Here is an 18,246-nt window from a genome sequence, read left to right as displayed (position 1 = left end):
AGGTGCTACCTTAAAACAAGTTGGGAATCAATGGGGAAGAAGGGATAGCCTCTCTCTCTCAGGCAGTCACTGAGGGCAATGAGGAGGAGACTCTCAGGCTGAGCGCTATGAGCCGGAGAGAGAGCAAGAGCCGAAGGAACCAGGTACAAGAGGCTGAATCTGCGCAGCACCGTCGATGTGTTTTCTTTTTCCGGGGAAATACAACACGCCAAAGCTCGGCATGTGGGCTGCAACGCGCTGTCAGCGAGTTAACCCTTCGCAGCCTGCAGCTCAAGTGCTGAGCCGAGCGCGAATCATTTATTTACATCCGCTTTCTCTCTCTCTCTCTCTCTCTCTGCCCCCCCCCTCCCCCCCGCATGTGCAAGAATGCACCTTGATTGTGAGGAGTTGAAAGGCGAGCGGGTGAAATGCACACGCTCAGGCTCAAAGTGTGAGCAAGTTCTCGGTTGATGCAACCCACGAGGTCCAATTTTTTTCCCCCCGGACGCGGTGCGCAATTGTTGGATCTACCGGATTGCCAGAGGGAATCTGCTTCATGAACCGCTGCTTCAGGTGAGAGCTCGCTGCTGATCTTCTAAACTTTGCAACTGCCCCTGTGCATCTATTGAACCCTATTTTTTTAAATTGTCTCCCTTCTGATTGTGCAGAACTGCTTTTTCTGCTGTGTTATTCCCAGACAATTATTTAATTATTTTTGTGCCTCTCTCTCTCTCTCTCTCTCTCTCTATATATATATATATAGATATATATATATGTGTGTGTATGTAATCCTGTGACAACCCTGTCCGCAGACTGTGCTTCCGTCAGAATTGCAGCGATCTCTGGCAGTTCCCAATCACCCAATGTTGGGTGACCCTCCGCCCCTCTCCTGCTCCTCCCCCTCCCCCAGACCCGCTGGAAAGGTCCAACTTCCCTGTTGCCTGCACCTGGGAGCTGTGCAAAGCAAACAAACACATATGTAAGAGGACCAGCTTCTCTCTGGATTTGCCAGAGATCCCCTTCTGGGTCTGGGAGGAAGTGGAGGAGTGAGCTGCCAGGAATTCGAGCAATTCCCTGCAAAATGTTATTAAAATAAAACTCTCATTGCAATTGTGGATCTGGATCGAGCCACATCGGGTTGCTTGTGGTTGTCTGAATGATGTCCAATTTGGCCCATTTTGGACATGGTGATCCCTGCCCCTTTATTTGACAGACAGCTCGCATGTGCAGAGTGACTGACTGTCCTCGTATGAATGGGCGGCAATCCCATGTTGGCCCGTCATGGCAGCTGGGGGGTCAGGTGGAGCTGCGACAGCCCAGGTAGGTGGTCTCCTCTTGTCTGTCTGGTTGGGGGTGTGGTGCTTTGACGGGACAGTATCAGCAGCCTGCGTCTCCACGGGGAAAGTGTGCCCCGACATGTGCTGGTCTTGGTGGGGTGAAGAGCGTTCGGGTCTCTGCTGGTCTTGGGAGAGAGGTTCCAGTCTCTGCTGGTGTTGGCGGGAATGATTCCAGGGCTCTGCTGGTCTTGGAATGATTCCAGGACTCTGCTGGTGTTGGGGAATGATTCCAGGACCCTGCTGGCCTAGGGGGTATGATTCCAGGCCTCTGCTGGTCTTCGGGGGGAGGTGGGGGGAAGATTTTGGTCTCTGCTGGTGTTGAGGAAAGATTCCAGTCTCTGGTGATGTTGGGATAAGGATTCCAGTGTGTGCCGGTATTGTTGTTGAATATCTGAAACACTGCTGGTCTTGGACGAAAGATTTCCCGCTGTGCCGGTCTTGGTGATGAATAATTGAGAGTCTGCTGGTCTTGGAGAGATTCTGCATCTCTGCTGGTGTTGGGGGAGGGAAAGACCCTGGGACTCTGTTGGTCAGATCATGGGCTCTGCTGATCTTGGAGAGGTCCCAGGACTCTGTTGGTATTGCAGAAGATCTTTGTAGGCTCTGCTGGTGTGAAAATATAAGAAATAGAAGCGGGAGTAGGCTGACCCCAAGTCGAGGGGAAATATCTTCTCCACATCCACCCTGTCGAGCCCTCTGTAAGTCTCAATGAGGTCATCTCTCATTCTTCAGCATCCTGGAGTCTGAAGGTATAAACAACTCAGTCACTCCTTATACGACACACTGATCATCCCAGGAACCAGTCAGGTGAATCTTCACTGCACTCCCTCCACAGCAAGTGTATGTTTTTTTTGGTAAGAAGACCAAGATTCTACACAGTTGTGTCAGGGATATGTCCAAGTCTTTGTGAGTCTTGGTGGTGAGGGGGAAGAAGCAATCGGGGAGAGAGCCCATGTCACAGGGGTGAAAAGTTAAATCTCAATTAACTTCATGATGAGGAATCAGGCCCTGTTGGTCCAGTGAGATTGAGAGAAAAAGAGCATCTGAGTTATTGCTGGGGTGGGGTAGGGGGCGTCCAATTCTCATGAAGATCCAGTTGAAGGGTCTCGACCCAAAACGTCAACTGTCCATTTCCCTCCACAGATACTGCTCGACCCGCTGAGTTCCTCCAGTGCTTTGTTGCTCCAGATTCCAGCATCCGTAGTCTCTTGTCTCCAATTCTCACGGATGGCTTTGAGGGCATTTCCTCCCCTTATTGTGTCAGTAGCCCCTATGACACATGAGTATGTGTCCAGTTCCTCAACAGTCTGGTGTCTATTCTATCTGATAAATATTGCCCTGGGGAAAATGGGATTGTCTGGGAGATCATGTGCATTTCCTTGTTGTCGCATAGACTGGCCGTGCATCTTTATTCATGGCGGAGAGAGATGCGTAAAGTCACTCACAGACAATTTTCCTTTAATTGCTCCTGGATTGAAGGTTGTTGGACCTGTTAAAACAATTTTGCTAGCCATTCACATCATTGCCATCCCCTCTGCACACAATGGCTGTCAACAAAAACCTGAATTCAAAGTAATTGATTTAAAATTATTATATCCATTATGGCATTGGAGAACACATTGCTGGAAATCTGAAACTGCTGGAAACAGCAGAGTTGTTGCCGGCAAATTGCAAACTTGCTGGCAAACTGCTGGCAAAAGCAGAGTTAATAGTTCAGATATTCCATCTGTTTCTCTCTCCACAGATGCTGCCTGACCTGCTGAGTATTTCTGCCTTCCTCTGTTTTGATTCAGATTTCCAGCATTTTGTTCTTTATTTTGTTAGGGAATTCATAAAACGCTTCCCCCGGAGAGTATTGAGGTGGGGAGACTCACCACGATGGGCAGACCCCCACCAGGGACCTGCTTGACTTTGAAATCAAAATGCCACCCGACCACATGTCCTTGATTGAGATCGAAGACACATAACATTTTCTGCACTCAACCCAATCATTGCCATAAACATAACATTTCAAACATGTTATTGATTTGCTTGAGGATGAAACAGCAAATATTGATCAAGAACAAAGGAGACTGGCAAGCAAGCCACCTTGCCTGAGTAAAGTGCTGAGTCAGCACAGCATGACCCAGTCCCACATCCAAACGTTTCATCAGAATGTCTTATTCACCGTGCCCTTCCCCAACCCCCCCAGCCCAAACCCGACAGGTATGGTCAGTATCCATCGTACTCAGGTCCGGTAACCAGCCTCCCTCTCTTTCCACCTCCTCACTGTTCTCTGGGTGAAGTGTTTTCCATCGCTTGGTATTTCAGACATAGCTTGGCATTGAAACATCCGAGAGGAAGCTGCAGGAGCAACAGAGGGAGGCAGGAACAATGTGTAACGCTGCCTGGATGAGGTTTTACCTCATTAAATGTACATAAGACATAGATAGATTTTTGCATCATAGGGGAATTAAGGATTATGGGGAAAAGGCAGGTCGATGGACCTGAGTCCACGGCCAGATCAGCCATGATCTTATTGAATGGTGGAGCAGGCTTGACGGGCTGGATGGCCTCCTCCTGCTCCTATTTCACCCTATCTATACCCCTCATAATTTTATAAGATCTCCCCTCATTCTCCTGTGCTCCAGGGAATAAAGTCCCAACCTATTCAACCTTTCCCTATAACTAAGGTCCTCAAGTCCCGGCAACATCCGCGTAAATTTCAATCACCTAAACTACCGGTCTATTTAATCTCTCCTCATAGAACTAACCGCAACACATCCCAGGAATCAATATTCTCATAAGTTTATTAAGAAAAAAATTACATTGTTCTTCATGCAGATGTATTATGGAAGATAACCGAAAGTTCAGCCAAAGAGTTAGCTTTTACATTACAGAGAGAGAGAAGCGGAGGCAGATTTCGGGAAGGAATTCCAGGGCTGAGACATTTGCTTCATCACCCCTGATGAAGCAATTAAACCTGAGGATGAGCAGGAGGCTGGAATTGGAGGAGCACAGAGATCTTGGAGGATTATAGGGCTGGAGGAGATTATAGTGAAAGGGAGGGAAGATCCCCGGGAGAGAGTTGAAAGCAAGGATGGATCAGTTGCGACAAATGCTCTGACACTATGCAGTAAATTCAGCATAATCGGATCATAGCTTGCGAGACCTGAAATCGTCAATATTTTTTGAAGCTGTAAGCATATACTGTACTTGGTGTGATCCCTACCCATGCCAGTCCTGCAGAGTTCCTGCCTCCTCACAGCTCCAGAGACCCAGGTTCAATCCTGAATGCCGGTTCTCTCTACGTGAAGTTTGCACGTTCTCCTTGTGATGGATTGGGTTTCCTCCAGGTGCTCCGGTTTCCTCCCACATCCCAAAGATTTGCAGGTTGATATGTTAATTGGCTGCTGGAAATTGCCCCTAGCATGTGGTTAAGTGGTAGAACGTGGGGGTAGTTGATGTGAGTGAGGGGAGAATAAGTTCCATGGAAAATTAGTGGGGGAATGGGATGTCTCCACAAACCGATAGCGACTCAGTGGTCCGAATGGCTCTCCTTCTCAGAGGAAGTGTGGGAATCCATGATGAGGTGGGGTGATCCAACATCTGTTGACAGCGTACAAGGGAAGTGCCTTTTATTTTGACAGGATGAGATGGCTTCAGAAGGGACCTCCACATTGTGACTTTCTGACTACTTTGCCCTTCATTAAAGATAAAGGCCATCAGTGCTTAACCAATCACTAGTTGGAGCCAGCTGCCCAGTGTTTGTCGAAGTTACCTGTGTCTTCTTTGGGGGAAACAGCATCACGAGAGGGGGAAATATTAATGCTGGTTGTTGTCTTTTGTGGGAATTAAGGGGTTGGGGACGGTTAGTTGATCCCTCCCACTCAAGCTCGTGTCAGGAATTGTTTATCCACCAAGGGTTCATCATTGTGTAACTTCACACTCTGTGGTTTTCTTGTGGTTGCTCTGTAACCTCCTCCAGCTCCATGAACTTCCATGAAATCTCTGACTCTCCAAATCTGGTCTCTTGTACGTCCCCCAATTTCCTTCTGCCTTCAGAGGTCATGGCCTCAAGCTCTGGAATTCTCAGTGTTTTTCCACCAGGGTCTCTCTTCAGTGTATGAAAGCATCCCAAGGCTTTCCACAGGGAAAACAATGCTTTGACTCTGAGCCACACAGGAAGTCATTACAACAGATGACCAGGAGATTCATCCATGGAAAGAGAGAGGGGGGATACCGAGACACAAAAGATTCTGCAGATGCTGGAATCTGGAGCAATACACACAAAGTGCTGGAGGAACTCAGCAAGTCAGGCAGCATCCATGGAGGGAAATAAACAGTCGACGTTTCGGGCCGAGACCCTTCATCAGGACTGGAAAGGAAGAGGGCAGAAGCCAGAATAAGAAGGTGGGGGGAGGGGGAGGAGTACACGCAGGCAGGGGATAGGTGAGTCCAGGTGAGAGGGGGAAGGTAGGTAGGTGGAAGAGGGGGAGAAGATGTAATAAGCTCAGAGGTGATAGGTAGAAGAACAAGGAGTCCGGTAGGAGAGGGCAGTGGACCATGGAATAGATGGGGAAAGGGAGGAGAGGAGATGGGCAAGGTCAACAAGGCAGGGGAAGGGAGCCACAGGAATACAAAGGAGATGGGGGGGGGGGTTGGGGGAAGAAAAAGAAGGGGTGGAGTTACTGGAAGTTAGACAGTGGAGAGGGTTAGGGTGGGAATGCTGGTGCCCTGGGATACTAGAAAATAAAGAGATGACTCCCAGTGGTGGGTTGATTATGTTCAAGGATGAGTAAAGTGCCGTCAGCAGAGAAGGGCAAAGCTCTCAAGGGCTACTAAGCTAGAAGAAGTTGCAGAGCTAGGGAGGAACAAGGCCACTGAGGGATTTGAAGACCAGGATAAGAGTTATAACACCAAGCCATTGCGAGGTCAGTATGGAACAGTGTGTTAGAATATGGGTTCTGGATGAGCTTGAGTTTACAGTGGGTGCAAGATAGGATGGTTTATCCCTTTAAATTTATCCGCCTTTGATATGATGCCATGGCTCCATGCAGAGAAGGAGTATTAGTAGACCTTGGCTTGCAATCAAAACATTCCTGTATAGCGGCACCAAGCAGCAACCAGTTTGGATTAGCAATCAAGATTTCCAAGCTCACAAGCCAGTTATCTCCCTCTCCACAGTGTCTAATTTTCATGTAGATCCGTCTTGAAATCCTTGAATTCTGACTTGTCATTTTTCAAAATGCAGCACGGTTTGTTTTTGAGCTTTTCTCCCACTCACAGATGTGAGCTCCTCTTGCTCCTAACCAGCCGAAAATGGAGATAAGATTCCCTCTGCAGTTAATCATCCTGGTCTCTATGGAGCTGACTGCCACCTTTGATAGTTTGTGTGTGTGGGTGTAAGTGAGTGTGTTTATGGAGAGTGTTTGTGTGGGGGTGTAGGTGGGGGTATGTGTATAAGAAATTCACAATACGAGAAGGCCATTCAGCCTATCATACACATGCCACCCCGTCATAGTCATACAGCAGAGAAACAGGCCCTTCAGCCTGACTCATCTGTGCTGACCAAGAGAGATCCTGTTCACCCAAGACCCCTGTGCCAGCTGACTGATATTGGCTCCCAGTTGAGCAGTCCCTTGCCAGTAACACTGGCAACCTTGATTTTCAAATTCCTCGCTCAAATTATCCCTCCCTACCTCTGATACCTCCTCCAGCCCTACATCTTTCTGAGATGCATGCTTTCATCCAGTCCCGACCACCTGATCATCCTGAATTCAGATGCTGAGCTCCAAAGCTCTGGAATTCCCTCCCAAACATCCACCTCTCTGCTTCTTTTAAGATGTTCCTCCTCTTTGGCCAAGGTATTGCTCTACTATCACCTGATGTATTTTGGTGTCAATATTTGTTTGGTGACCATGCTGTGTAGTGTCCTGGAATGTTTAGCTGCATTCATGGAGCTCTGTGAAGAGAAGTTGTTGCTTGCAGCAAACTTTTCATTTAATTTTGAAGAAAATTCGGAAATAATAAGTTGGAGGCAGCAGCTGCTGAGAGAAAAAGGCTAATTGCTTCTCAGCAAGACCTGTTACCAGAAATAATCCTGGCTGTTAAAAATGCACTGAGAAAAATGGTGTACAGGCTACATAAACTCCATCATCTCGGCATTAATGATGCATGTTGTTATTGTTAAAGGTGAAGTCCTCGACATGTTGCCGCAACATTAAAGTGTCACCAATAATTGACTGCCTATTGAAAATCAAACAGTCCAGGATACCAGAAATGATATATTAATCCTGTTTTAAAAATCTTTTATTTTTGTAGCTTTGAAAACTATTCCAATCCCTTCTATTGAGCTGCAATGGGTTATTTAATTTCCTTCCATTTACCCAATGGATGACTGTATATGTGTGGCATTATACTTTAAATGAGGGTTTACCCGGTCAACCTGCTGCAATTCCAAACAGCTTGTAATGTAATTGTAACAGTGTAGAATGGCTTGACCGCCTGGATTCTGCGTGGAGCCCAGAAAGGCAAGCTGTAAGTGGAGCTGACTCATGCATTGCACTCACTGAGTAATTTCTCACCCTCTCTACCCCCTCACCTCCCATCGGACGAGAAGGGTCAGTGGGCGATCCAGCTCATCTCATTTCCCCACCGGTGCACCCTTAATTTAATCGGGGCTATTAAGGAAAAGTCCTGAAAATTTCTTCTTCAATCCTGTCGACAATGATGCAGAAGTCAGGAGACTCTGGAGATTCATACAGCTTCACTGCATGGTGTTTTCTACCCACTAGATCTCTTCCCAACACTTGTGGTAAATCCACGATGCAAATTAGTCCAAAGGTAAACATCAGTCCTCAAGAAAAGCATCCTATCACCTTTCCGTTTGTGTAACCAGCACCAAAGTGCTCTCGTTCAACTAGTCTTGCGGGCTGTGGTTGGATATATTCCTGGAGGTATCAACAGCACATCACAAGTGCCACAACATAGTGGTTAAGCTAATGGAGTATAGGCCAGAGATCTGGACTTCTGAGTTTGACTCCTAGCTGAGGAAGTAATTAAATAGATCTGAAATTAAGAGTGTGCTAGAATCAGTTACAGTAAGCACAAAACCATTTGGATTGTTGTATAATTCATCTGAAACATAGAACAATACAGCACAGGAACAGGCCCTTCAGCCCACAATGTTGTGCTGGACTAATTAAGCTAATGATGCCTAATTAAACTAATCCCTTCTGCCTGCAGGTGGTCCATATCCCTCCATTCTCCGCACATTCACGTGCCTTTCTAAGAGACTCTCAAAAGCTTCTGTCATATTTGCCTCCACCACCACCCCTGGCAGCGCACTCCTGGCACCCACCACTCTCTGTGTAAAAAAAAACTTGCCCACACATCTCCTTTGAACTTACCCCCCCCCCCCCCACTTACCTTAAATGTATGTCCTTTAGCATCAGACCCTGAGCAAAAGATACCAGCTGTCTCCTCTATCTATTCCTGTCATCTGTTTCAGTAATTCAGTAATGTACTTCAGGGAAAGAAATCTGCCGTCCTTACCTGGTCTGGCCTTTACGTGACTCCATACCATCGATCCAGTTGCCTCTAAACTGCTCCCTCAGTTCAGGAGCAATTAGGGATGGACAATAAATGCTGGCATTACCAGTGATGCCCACATCCTCTGAAGGAATAAATATACGATGACCTCCTGTCCCCACTCTCGCACTGTCTGCCACTGGCTGCTGAACATGACCTTCCTTGTTTTGCCCTCCCTTCACCCTAGCTGGATGGGTAACTGACCCTCCTCCACTAATGATAGGTGATAGATTGTGACCGCAATGCATTAGTGAGCTTGAATTACAGCCCTCCTCTCTGAGAAAGACGGGCTCCAGCCAGAACCCTGAATCAGCACCTCCAAATGTGAGGAAGACCCAAATATGACAGAGAGGTGAAGGCCAAGCCATTCTGTGCTGAACCAGCCCCTCATTACAAACTAACTGAGGTTGTACAAGCATCTAAGCCCTTATTGGGAGTTTAGTGCCATGCACATACAGCCATACAGAGGATTGGTGAAAGAAGATCTATCATTATATGATCAATTGACAATCAAGATGGATGGCACAGCGGTGCAACAGTTAGACCTGCTGCTTCACAGCTGTAGGGACCCGGGTTTGTTCCTGACCTCTGGTGCTGTCTCTGTGGAGTTTGCATGCTCTGCTCTGACTGCCTGGGTTTCCACTGGCCACTCGATTTTCCTCCCTCATCCCAAAGACATGCCGGTAGGTTAATTGGCCACTGCAAATTGCCCCTTGGTGTAGATTAATGCCAGAGAGAATCCAAGAGGGTATTTGTGTGAGAGAGTAAATTGCAGGGATACAGCGGAATAAAGGGGGGAGTGGGACAGGTGGAATGCTGCTGTGGGCCTGATGGGCTGAATGGCTTCATGTGGCCTTATAAATTAAGTAGCTCATCCAATCAGCCACTTTTTTGCAGTATAACGAATAAGATTTCTTTAAGTGTTTTTGTTTTGTTTTTGAAGCAGTGTTTTCCTTTCCTGATTTATTTCTCCTCTGGAGTTGCTTAGACCAGTAACCCGGAGGTTAATTCCCACAGTAACTCAAGAGGGTTGGTAACCCATAATTCTGCTTCCCATATTCTGAGCTTTGATTCCTGTATTTTGTAGCTTCCACTCCACAAGTTAAAAAGATTTTGATCAAAGCTTCTGCTTGTGCTGTACTTGCCACACCAGAGCATGGCCCGTGGCATATCGATTTGTGTGGTTGTGTTAAGTGACTGTGTTAACTACCATTGTTTAAAATGAAAAGTGTGGTCATTGACAACTCTGCAGTGGCCTGTGAGTTGGATGTTGGGCTGGGCGTGTGACTCACAACAGTTTTATAAATGGGATTAATGTAGGATTAGTGTTTGGTAGTCAGTGCAGACTCAGTGGGCCGAAGGGCCTGTGTCCATGGCCTATCTCTCTCTGACTCTATGACGTGACAGACAAAGTCACTTTACTCATAAAATGATCTGGTTAAGGAGCAGGTGAATGTGACATGATGGCAACCTGTCCCAATAAAAGGGGTGGAATTGCTTCAGACAATAATGCAGTACGTGGAGGATATTCAGGTGTAAACTCTGGCATAAAATCAACATCACACAGTCATAGAGGGATAGCATATGTAAACAGGCCCTTTGACCCACCAAACCCATGCTGACCGTCAAGCACCCACTTACGTTAATCCTGCCCTGACTTATTCCCCACACATTCTCATCAGCTCCTCTCAGATTCTACCACTCATCAATGCACCAGGGGCAATTTACAGCTGCAAATTAACCTACCAACCCGCACATCTTTGGGACATGAAACAGGGCATAGCGGGAGCTTTAGAGGAAGTTACGGTCTCTCAAGTTGTTTTCCATTCCTACATGGCTTCACCTCCTTTCTGCCTCCATAAACTTCTCAGGCCCTACAACCCTCAAAGATGTCTGCACACCAATTCTGGCCTCTTGCTTGACCCCAAATTTAGTTGTTCCACCATTGACATTGGTGTCTTGGCCTGCCAAGCTCTGGAAGTCCCTCTCTAAATTTCTGTCCCTCTCTATCCTTCAAGGCGCTCTTTAATCTTTTTATTGAGCTCTTGCACTGCCTGTCTTAACATCTCCTTCTGTGTCTCGGTATCAAAAGTGTTTTGATGATCCGTCCTATGATCGCCCTTGGGACATTTTACTATGTCAGTTATTCCACATTATTGTTCCTACTTATGGGAGTGGTCTTGCATTGGAGGTCATTTCTGGGGGGCAGTGGATGCATGGGGGTAAGTGGGGATGCAGTGACTGAAAGATCTGTCCCAGACTGTGAAGTTGAGGAAAGAACAGAACAAGTGAAAGAAGGGTTAGGTTGGGTTTGAGCTGGGCAAAGCTAAAGAGTTTCGATGGATCAAAGCTGGTAAATTGTTTTATTATTGTCACATGTACCAAGGTACAGTGAAAAACTTTGTTTTGCATGCCATCCATACAGATCATTTCATTACAACAGTGCATTGAGGCTGTACAAAGGAAAACAATAAAAGAATGCAGAATTAAGTGTTACAGTTACAGAGAGTGCAGTGCCGGCAGACAATCAGGTGCAAGGCCATTATGAGGTAGATTGTGAGGTCAAGAGTTCATCTTATCATACTAGGGGACTGTTCAATAGTCTTATAACAGTGGGATCAAAGCTGTCCTTGAACCTGGTGGTATGTGTTTTCAGGCTTTTGTATCTTCTGCCCGATAGGAGGAGGGAGAAGAGAGAATGTCCAGGGTGGGTGGGGTCTTCGATTATGCTGGCTGCTTTATCGAGGCAGCGAGAAGTGTAGACAAAGTCCATGGAGGGGAGGCTGGTTTCCGTGATGTGCTGGTTTCCGTGTGTCCACAACTCTCTGCAGTTTCTTGCGGTCTTGGGCAGAGCAGTTGCCATACCAAGCTGTGATGCATCCGGATAGGATGCTTTCGATGGTGCATTGATAAAAATTGATGAGGGTCAAAGGGTTCATGCCAATTTTTTTTACCCTCCTGAGGAAGTGGAGTCACTGGTGAACTTTCTTGGCCATGGTGTCTATGTGGTTGGGAGGAACACAAAATTAAGGTCACTATTTTACAGAACTCTCAGTCAGCGCCTGAATTGGGTGTCCATCGATTCTGTGGTCCAGATTGATGAGCTTCCAGCATTACCTACTGATAGACACTGTGTGTCATCACACTCACTGCAGTAAACATGTTGTCTACAGGTTAGAGTGTAGAGCGGGGAACTGCGCAGACATGACGGACTGTTGCTTTCACTCTCAGGAAAAGAGTTTACAGAACAGTGCTAATGTTCTGGTAGTACTATATTAGCTCCAGGGCAAGATTCTGGAGGTTAGAACATTACTACTGACATAATGTGGAAAACATAGCCACCAAACTATGACAGCAAGCTTCCTCAAAAGTAATAATGCCCAGATAATCCATGTTAGTGATGTTAATTGATATGTATTGGCCTTGGGGTATCAGGAATAACTTGGTATTGGTTTATTATTGTCACTTGTACTGAGGTTCAGTGGAAAGCTTGTCTTACAAACCGATCGTACAGGTCAATTCATTACACAGTGCAGTTACATTGAGTTAGTATAAAGTGCATTGATGTAGTACAGGTAAAAACAGTAACAGTACAGAGTAAAGTGTCACAGCTACAGAGTGAAGTGCAATAAGGTGCAAGGTCACAACAAGGTAGATCGTGAGGTCATAATCCATCTCATCGTATAAGGGAACCGTTCAATAGTCTTATCACAGTGGGGTAGAAGTCTGGCGGTACGTGCCCTCAGGCACCTGTATCTTCTACCCGATGGAAGAGGAGAGAAGAGAGAATGTCCCGGATGGGTGGGGTCTTTGATTATGCTGGCTGCTACACCAAGACAACGAGAGGTAAAGACATAGTCCAAGGAGGGGAGGCTGGTGTCTGTGATGCACTGGGCTGTGTCCACAATTCTCTGCAGCTTCTTGCGGTCTCAGTAAGATATCACCATGCAATCTTTTATCCCCTCACCTGAAACAGTGGGCGGGGCAGGTATCTAACACCTCATCTGAAAGCACTGCAGTAAAGCTCCAGTAATCAGGTATCCTCGGAAATTCAATGATGCTGGACTAGCTGATTTTCCAGACTATTGGATATCACCCAACCCACTTACTGTTCACATTTCTTTAGATGATTTTTACCAGTATAATAAACAAATGTTATATACTGCTATAATAAAGTTTCCAGTGAACCCAGTGAGTGCAGGAAATGAGGCCTTGCTCAGCCAGGCACTAAACCATCGGAATTTCCGAATAACTGGAAAGCGGAATATCAGAATTTTATTGTACACCACTGGAATGTTAGCCTGGGGTTTGGTGCTAAAGTCTCTGGAGTGGGATTGAGTTGGAAGAGGCCATCGTCCTCAGTTGTGATCTGTTCCACGAGGCCCTGATGCTGCTCAGGTCAGGCCAGAACTGGGCCCGGCTACACTCTGCTTTTGGCATCATCTGTCGGCTTTGGCCGCTGAGCTCTGAGGAACAGAACTGCACCCCAGCACCTTTGGTAGGAATGGTTAGTGTGAGGAATGTTGGTACCTCGTGCAGAGAGAACCATGGGGTGGGGTGGTGGTAACGTGGGTGATTAATGAGATATCTCTATTAGTCACACGTACATCGAAACACACAGTGAAATGCATCATTGCGGAGAGTCTTCTGGGGGCAGCCCGCAAGTGTCGCCACGCTTCCGGCGCCAACATAGCATGCCCACAACTTCCTAACACGTACATCTTTGGAATGTGGGAGGAAACCAGAGCACCTGGAGGAAACCCACGTAGATACAGGGAGAACGTTCAAACTCCTTACAGACAGTGGCCGGAATTGAACCCGGGTCACTGGCACTGTAAAGCGTTATGCTAACCGCTACACTACCGTGCCTGCCTGGAGAAGCTCATTACACAAATTGGATTCAACTCCATTTAGAGTAGAGGTGCTTTTAACCGTGGCATTATGTAAGGAACACCTCTGAAGTGTAGGGTGGAGACTATATGTCCACATTTCATTATGACATAGAAAATGCCCATTTCAGCCCATCAACTCTGTGCCGACTCACAGAGCAATCCTATTTAACCACTGACTTTCCTTGTAACCCGTTCTCCCCATATTCCCGTCAGCATTCATTCTGAAGGGGCGAGAATATAAAAGCAAGGATGTACTGCTGAGTTTTTATTAGGCGTTGGTCACACTGCATTTGGAATATTGTGAGCAGTTTTAGGCCCCGTATCAAATGAGAGATGTGCTGGCCCTGGAGAGAGTCCAGGGGAGGTTCACAGGAATGATCCCAGGAATGAAAGGCTTAATATATGAGGAGCGTTTGATGGCTCTGGGCCTGTGTTCAATGGAATTCAGAAGGATGAGGGGGGGATCTCATCGAAACCTACCAAATACTGAAAAGCAACACGCACAAAGTGCTGGAGGAGCTCAGCAGGTCAGGTAGCGTCTACGGAGGGAAATGAACATTTCGAGCCGAGACCCTTCATCTGGACTGGAAAGCAAGAGGGCAGAAGCCAGAATAAAAGGGTAGGGTGAGGTGGATGTCCTGGAATGTCCTTGACTCCCACAGTTGCCTTGACTACACTTCTTCCCACCATGTCACTTGCAAGGATGCCATCCCCTTCTCTCAGTTCCTCTGCCTCCACTGTATCTGTTCTCATGATGACACTTTCCACTCCAGGACATCCAAGATGTCCTTTTTTTCAGTAAATGGGGTTTCCCCTCCACTACTATCAATGCAGCCCTCACCTGCATCTCCTCCATTTCCCGCAAGTCTGCCCTTACCCCATCCCCCCCGCCCCAAAATAACAGGGATAGGATTCCCCTTGTCCTCACCTACCACCCCACGAGCCTCCGCATCCAACATGTCATTCTCTGCAGCTTCCGCCACCTCCAACGGGATCCCACCACCAGGCACATCTTCCCCTCCCCTCTCCGCTTCCCGCAGGGATCGCTCTCTCCGTGACTCCCTTGTCCACTCGTCCCTCCCCACCAATGACCCCCCCCCCAGCACTATCCCTGCAACTGTACAAGGTACTACACCTGTCCCTACAGCTCCTCCCTCACCAGCATTCAGGACCCCAGACAGTCCTTCCAGGTGAGGCACCGCTTCACATGTGAATCCATTGGTGCTCCTGGTGTGGCCTCCTCTACATCGGTGAGACCCAACGCAGATTGGAGGATCACTTCATTGAGCACCTTCGCTCTGCAACAGGCAAGATCTCCCCATTTCTCATTCCTACACTGACGTGTCTATTCACAGCCTCCTCAACTACCACACTGAGGCCAGATGCAGGTTGGAGGAACAACACGTCATATTCCGTCTTGGTAGCCTCCAACCTGACGGCATCAACATAGCTTTCTCTACCTTCCAGTAACCCCTCCCCTCTGTTTTTTCCTTCCCCTCCCCCCTTTGTTTTCCCTCGATCCTGTGGCCCCTTCACCCCTTCTCTTTCCCCTCCCCCGCCCTCACAACCTGCCCATCACCTCCCTCTGGTTCCCCACCTCCTTCCCTTTATTCCATGGTCCACTGTCCTCTCCTTTCAGATTCCTTCTTCTTCAGCTCTTTGCCTCTTCCACCTATCACCTCCCAGCTTCTTACATCTCTCCCTTTCTACCCACCTACCTTCCCCCTCTCGCCTGGACTCACCTATCACCTGCCGGCTCATGCTCTTCCCCCTCCTCCTACCCTTTTACTCTGGCTTCTGCCCTCTTCCTTCCCAGTCCTGATGAAAGGCCTTGGCCCGAAATGTTGACTGTTCATTTCCCTCCATAGATGCTGCCTGACCTGCTGAGTTCCTCCAGCATTTTGTGTGTGTTGTTTCAGATTTCCAGCATCTGCAGTCTCGCTTGTGTTTCCAGAATACTGAAAGGCCTGGGTAGAGTGGATGCAGAGAGATGTTTCCATTATTAAACGGGTCTAGGATCTGGGGGCACAGCCTCAGAACAAAGGATGTCCCTTTAAGACTGAGATGAGGAGGAGTTTCTTAAGCCGGAGAGTGATGAATCTATGGAATTTGTTGTCACAGAGGGCTGTGGAGGCCAAGTTATTGGGTGTACTGAAGGCAATGATTGATTGGTAAGGGGTTAAGGGAGAAGGCAGGAGAATGGGGTTAAATACTATCAGCCATAATTGAATGGTGGAACAGACTCGATGGGCCAAATAACCTAACTCTGCTCCTATATCCTATGGTCGTAAGGTCTAACTACCCCCATATTTCACCACTCGCATATACACAAGGGGCAATTAACAGTGGTCAATTAACCTACCAACCTGCACATCTTTGGGATGTGGAAGGGAATAGGAGCACCTGGGAGGAGACCAGGCAGTCGCAGGGAGAACATGCAAACTCCACGCAGAGAGCACCCAAAATCGGTATTGCACGCAGGTCCCAGGAGCCGCGAAGCAGTGGCTCTACCAGGTGCATCACTGTGCTGCTCTGCTGTGCCAGGTGGTTGTGGGTTTGATCCCAGTGCAGAGCCTGAACACACAAACTGGGCCAGATCGGCATCTGTATGGTCAAGCAGGCAGCTCCTTGGTGGAACATCACACATGAACCAGATGTCCACTCTCCTGCTTCATGGTCAACGGAAGAATGAATCCCAAGGGAGCACTGAAAGGGTCCCAGCGGCCTGGCCAACATTTGTCCCTCACCTTCATCAAAGTTCTCTGCTTTGTTCCCTCTGACTGACACCTTATTGTGTCTCACTCGCAGCAAGAACCTGACTAACCACAGTTACTCTGGCTGGTTGTCTAGGTGATGCATTTGTGAGACTTTTGAGAGATGCTGCTGGGAACATGCTTCCCTTGAAGTAGGTGTCAGGGTTTCTTCAGTCTGCCCAACATGAAGGAGCGGATTCCATCTGCACACTCGAGCTGGAGGCATCTCACATGACAGGACTCGGGCAATAGGGGTCGCAGGTTTATGTCTTGTTGCTAATGAACACGTCTGCTGAGATTGGCAGTAAATCTGACATCTCACAGGTCACTTAGAGGAGTGTTGGGGTGGTGGTCTTCTGTCGGCCCAATTTGAAGAGGGCTTGTTTGTTAGTGATTGTGTGTGTGTAAGTTTGTGAGTGGGTGTGGTGTGTGAGAGTGGGTGTGGTGTGTGTGTGTTTGTGAGTGTGCTGTGTGAGTAGGTGTGTGTGTGAGTGGGTGTACTGTGTGTTTGTGAGTATGCTGTGTGAGTAGGTGTGTGTGTGAGTGGGTGTGGTGTGTGTGTTTGTGAGTGGGTGTGCTGTGTGTGTGTTTGGGTGGGTGTGCTGTGTGATGTGTTTGAGTGCATGCACAAGCGAGTCTGTTTAGGAGTGAGTGATTGTGTGTGTGTGGAATGCATTTGTTAGTGAGTGAGTGGTGTGTGTATACGTGTGAGAGAGCGCGAGAGAGAGAAAATGTGTGACTGGGACGTGGTGCTGATCTGTCAGTGATTAATTGCTCAGCAAGCCTATGACTGACAGGGGAGAGGGACAGGAGCTTATGCTCTGTAGCGGGGGCTGACTGCTTAGTGGAGTTGGGTTGTCAGCTGGTTTTTTTGGAAGTGTGACTCAGTTAACATATTCCTCATAATACAGCCACAGTGGAAAGAATGGTAAAGTGAACTCAACGCGGCAGCAAATGGGAGATTATGGTTGGAAGGGTGAGTCAGTGGAGAGGAACTCTAGTTGTTTTTAACAGAAATTTTGACAATGCTACACATTCAGATCGGAGAGGTGTGCAGAGCATGACACTGTCTGATGTGCACCATCAACTCCTGTTAGTTTTGGCAGCTCTCCAAATTTCTTCTTCTTTGGCAGTCCCTCAGGATTGAGGATGCTTCCAGTGCAGGAGGGGAGCAGAAGATGCTTCTGCCTGATTTCTTTTCAATGTGGGCCAGCCGTTACACACCAACTATCAGACACCTCGGCATGGCAAGGTCTTGGTCTAGTGACAAGGAGGTCCAAGATGATTGGCTGTAATCACACATTGATACACACACACTACATGCATGCCTACATTAATATTACACACACTGGACACAGGTATGCATACATACACAGCACACACACTACTTACACACACACACAGTACCTGCATGCATACATTAATAATACACACACTGAACAGACGCAGGCACACATACCACATGCACACATACACAGCACACACCATACTCACACACATACCTGCACAACACACACACACACACACACTATATGAAAACATGCACAGACAGCACACACACACACTATACACATGAATACATATCTTGCACATACCACCTTCCTCATTGCCCTCCTTTAGTCCATACCCCTCAGTCCACCCCCTTCTCTCTCAGACCCCTCCCATTTGTCCCTCCCTCCCTCTCTCAATATTAGAGGAATAAGAGAGAACAGG

At 47.6% G+C, this 18,246-nt stretch overlaps 1 protein-coding gene across 2 annotated transcripts in view; it reads left to right on the top strand.

Annotated features, from left to right (window-relative positions):
- The first annotated feature begins 244 nt into the window (after positions 1–244).
- The window catches only part of LOC127584604 (ras-GEF domain-containing family member 1A-like), a 63,468-nt gene continuing 45,466 nt past the window's right edge, over positions 245–18,246 (top strand). The window contains exon 1 of one of the 2 annotated variants that reach the window (XM_052041389.1): positions 245–552. Coding sequence is in view for 1 of the 2 variants with exons in the window: in XM_052041386.1 (XP_051897346.1) it covers positions 1,261–1,299 (39 nt within the window). In the remaining variant the exon portion in view is untranslated. Of the gene's footprint in view, positions 553–1,192; positions 1,300–18,246 lie in introns of those variants that run through there. The other variant, XM_052041386.1, reaches the window with a different exon arrangement.

This window comes from Pristis pectinata, chromosome 30 (genome assembly GCF_009764475.1).
Source record: "Pristis pectinata isolate sPriPec2 chromosome 30, sPriPec2.1.pri, whole genome shotgun sequence".
Classification (NCBI taxonomy): Eukaryota; Metazoa; Chordata; class Chondrichthyes; order Rhinopristiformes; family Pristidae; genus Pristis; species Pristis pectinata.
Note: the sequence above shows the minus strand (reverse complement) of the source record. Positions and strands in the feature narration are given on the sequence as shown.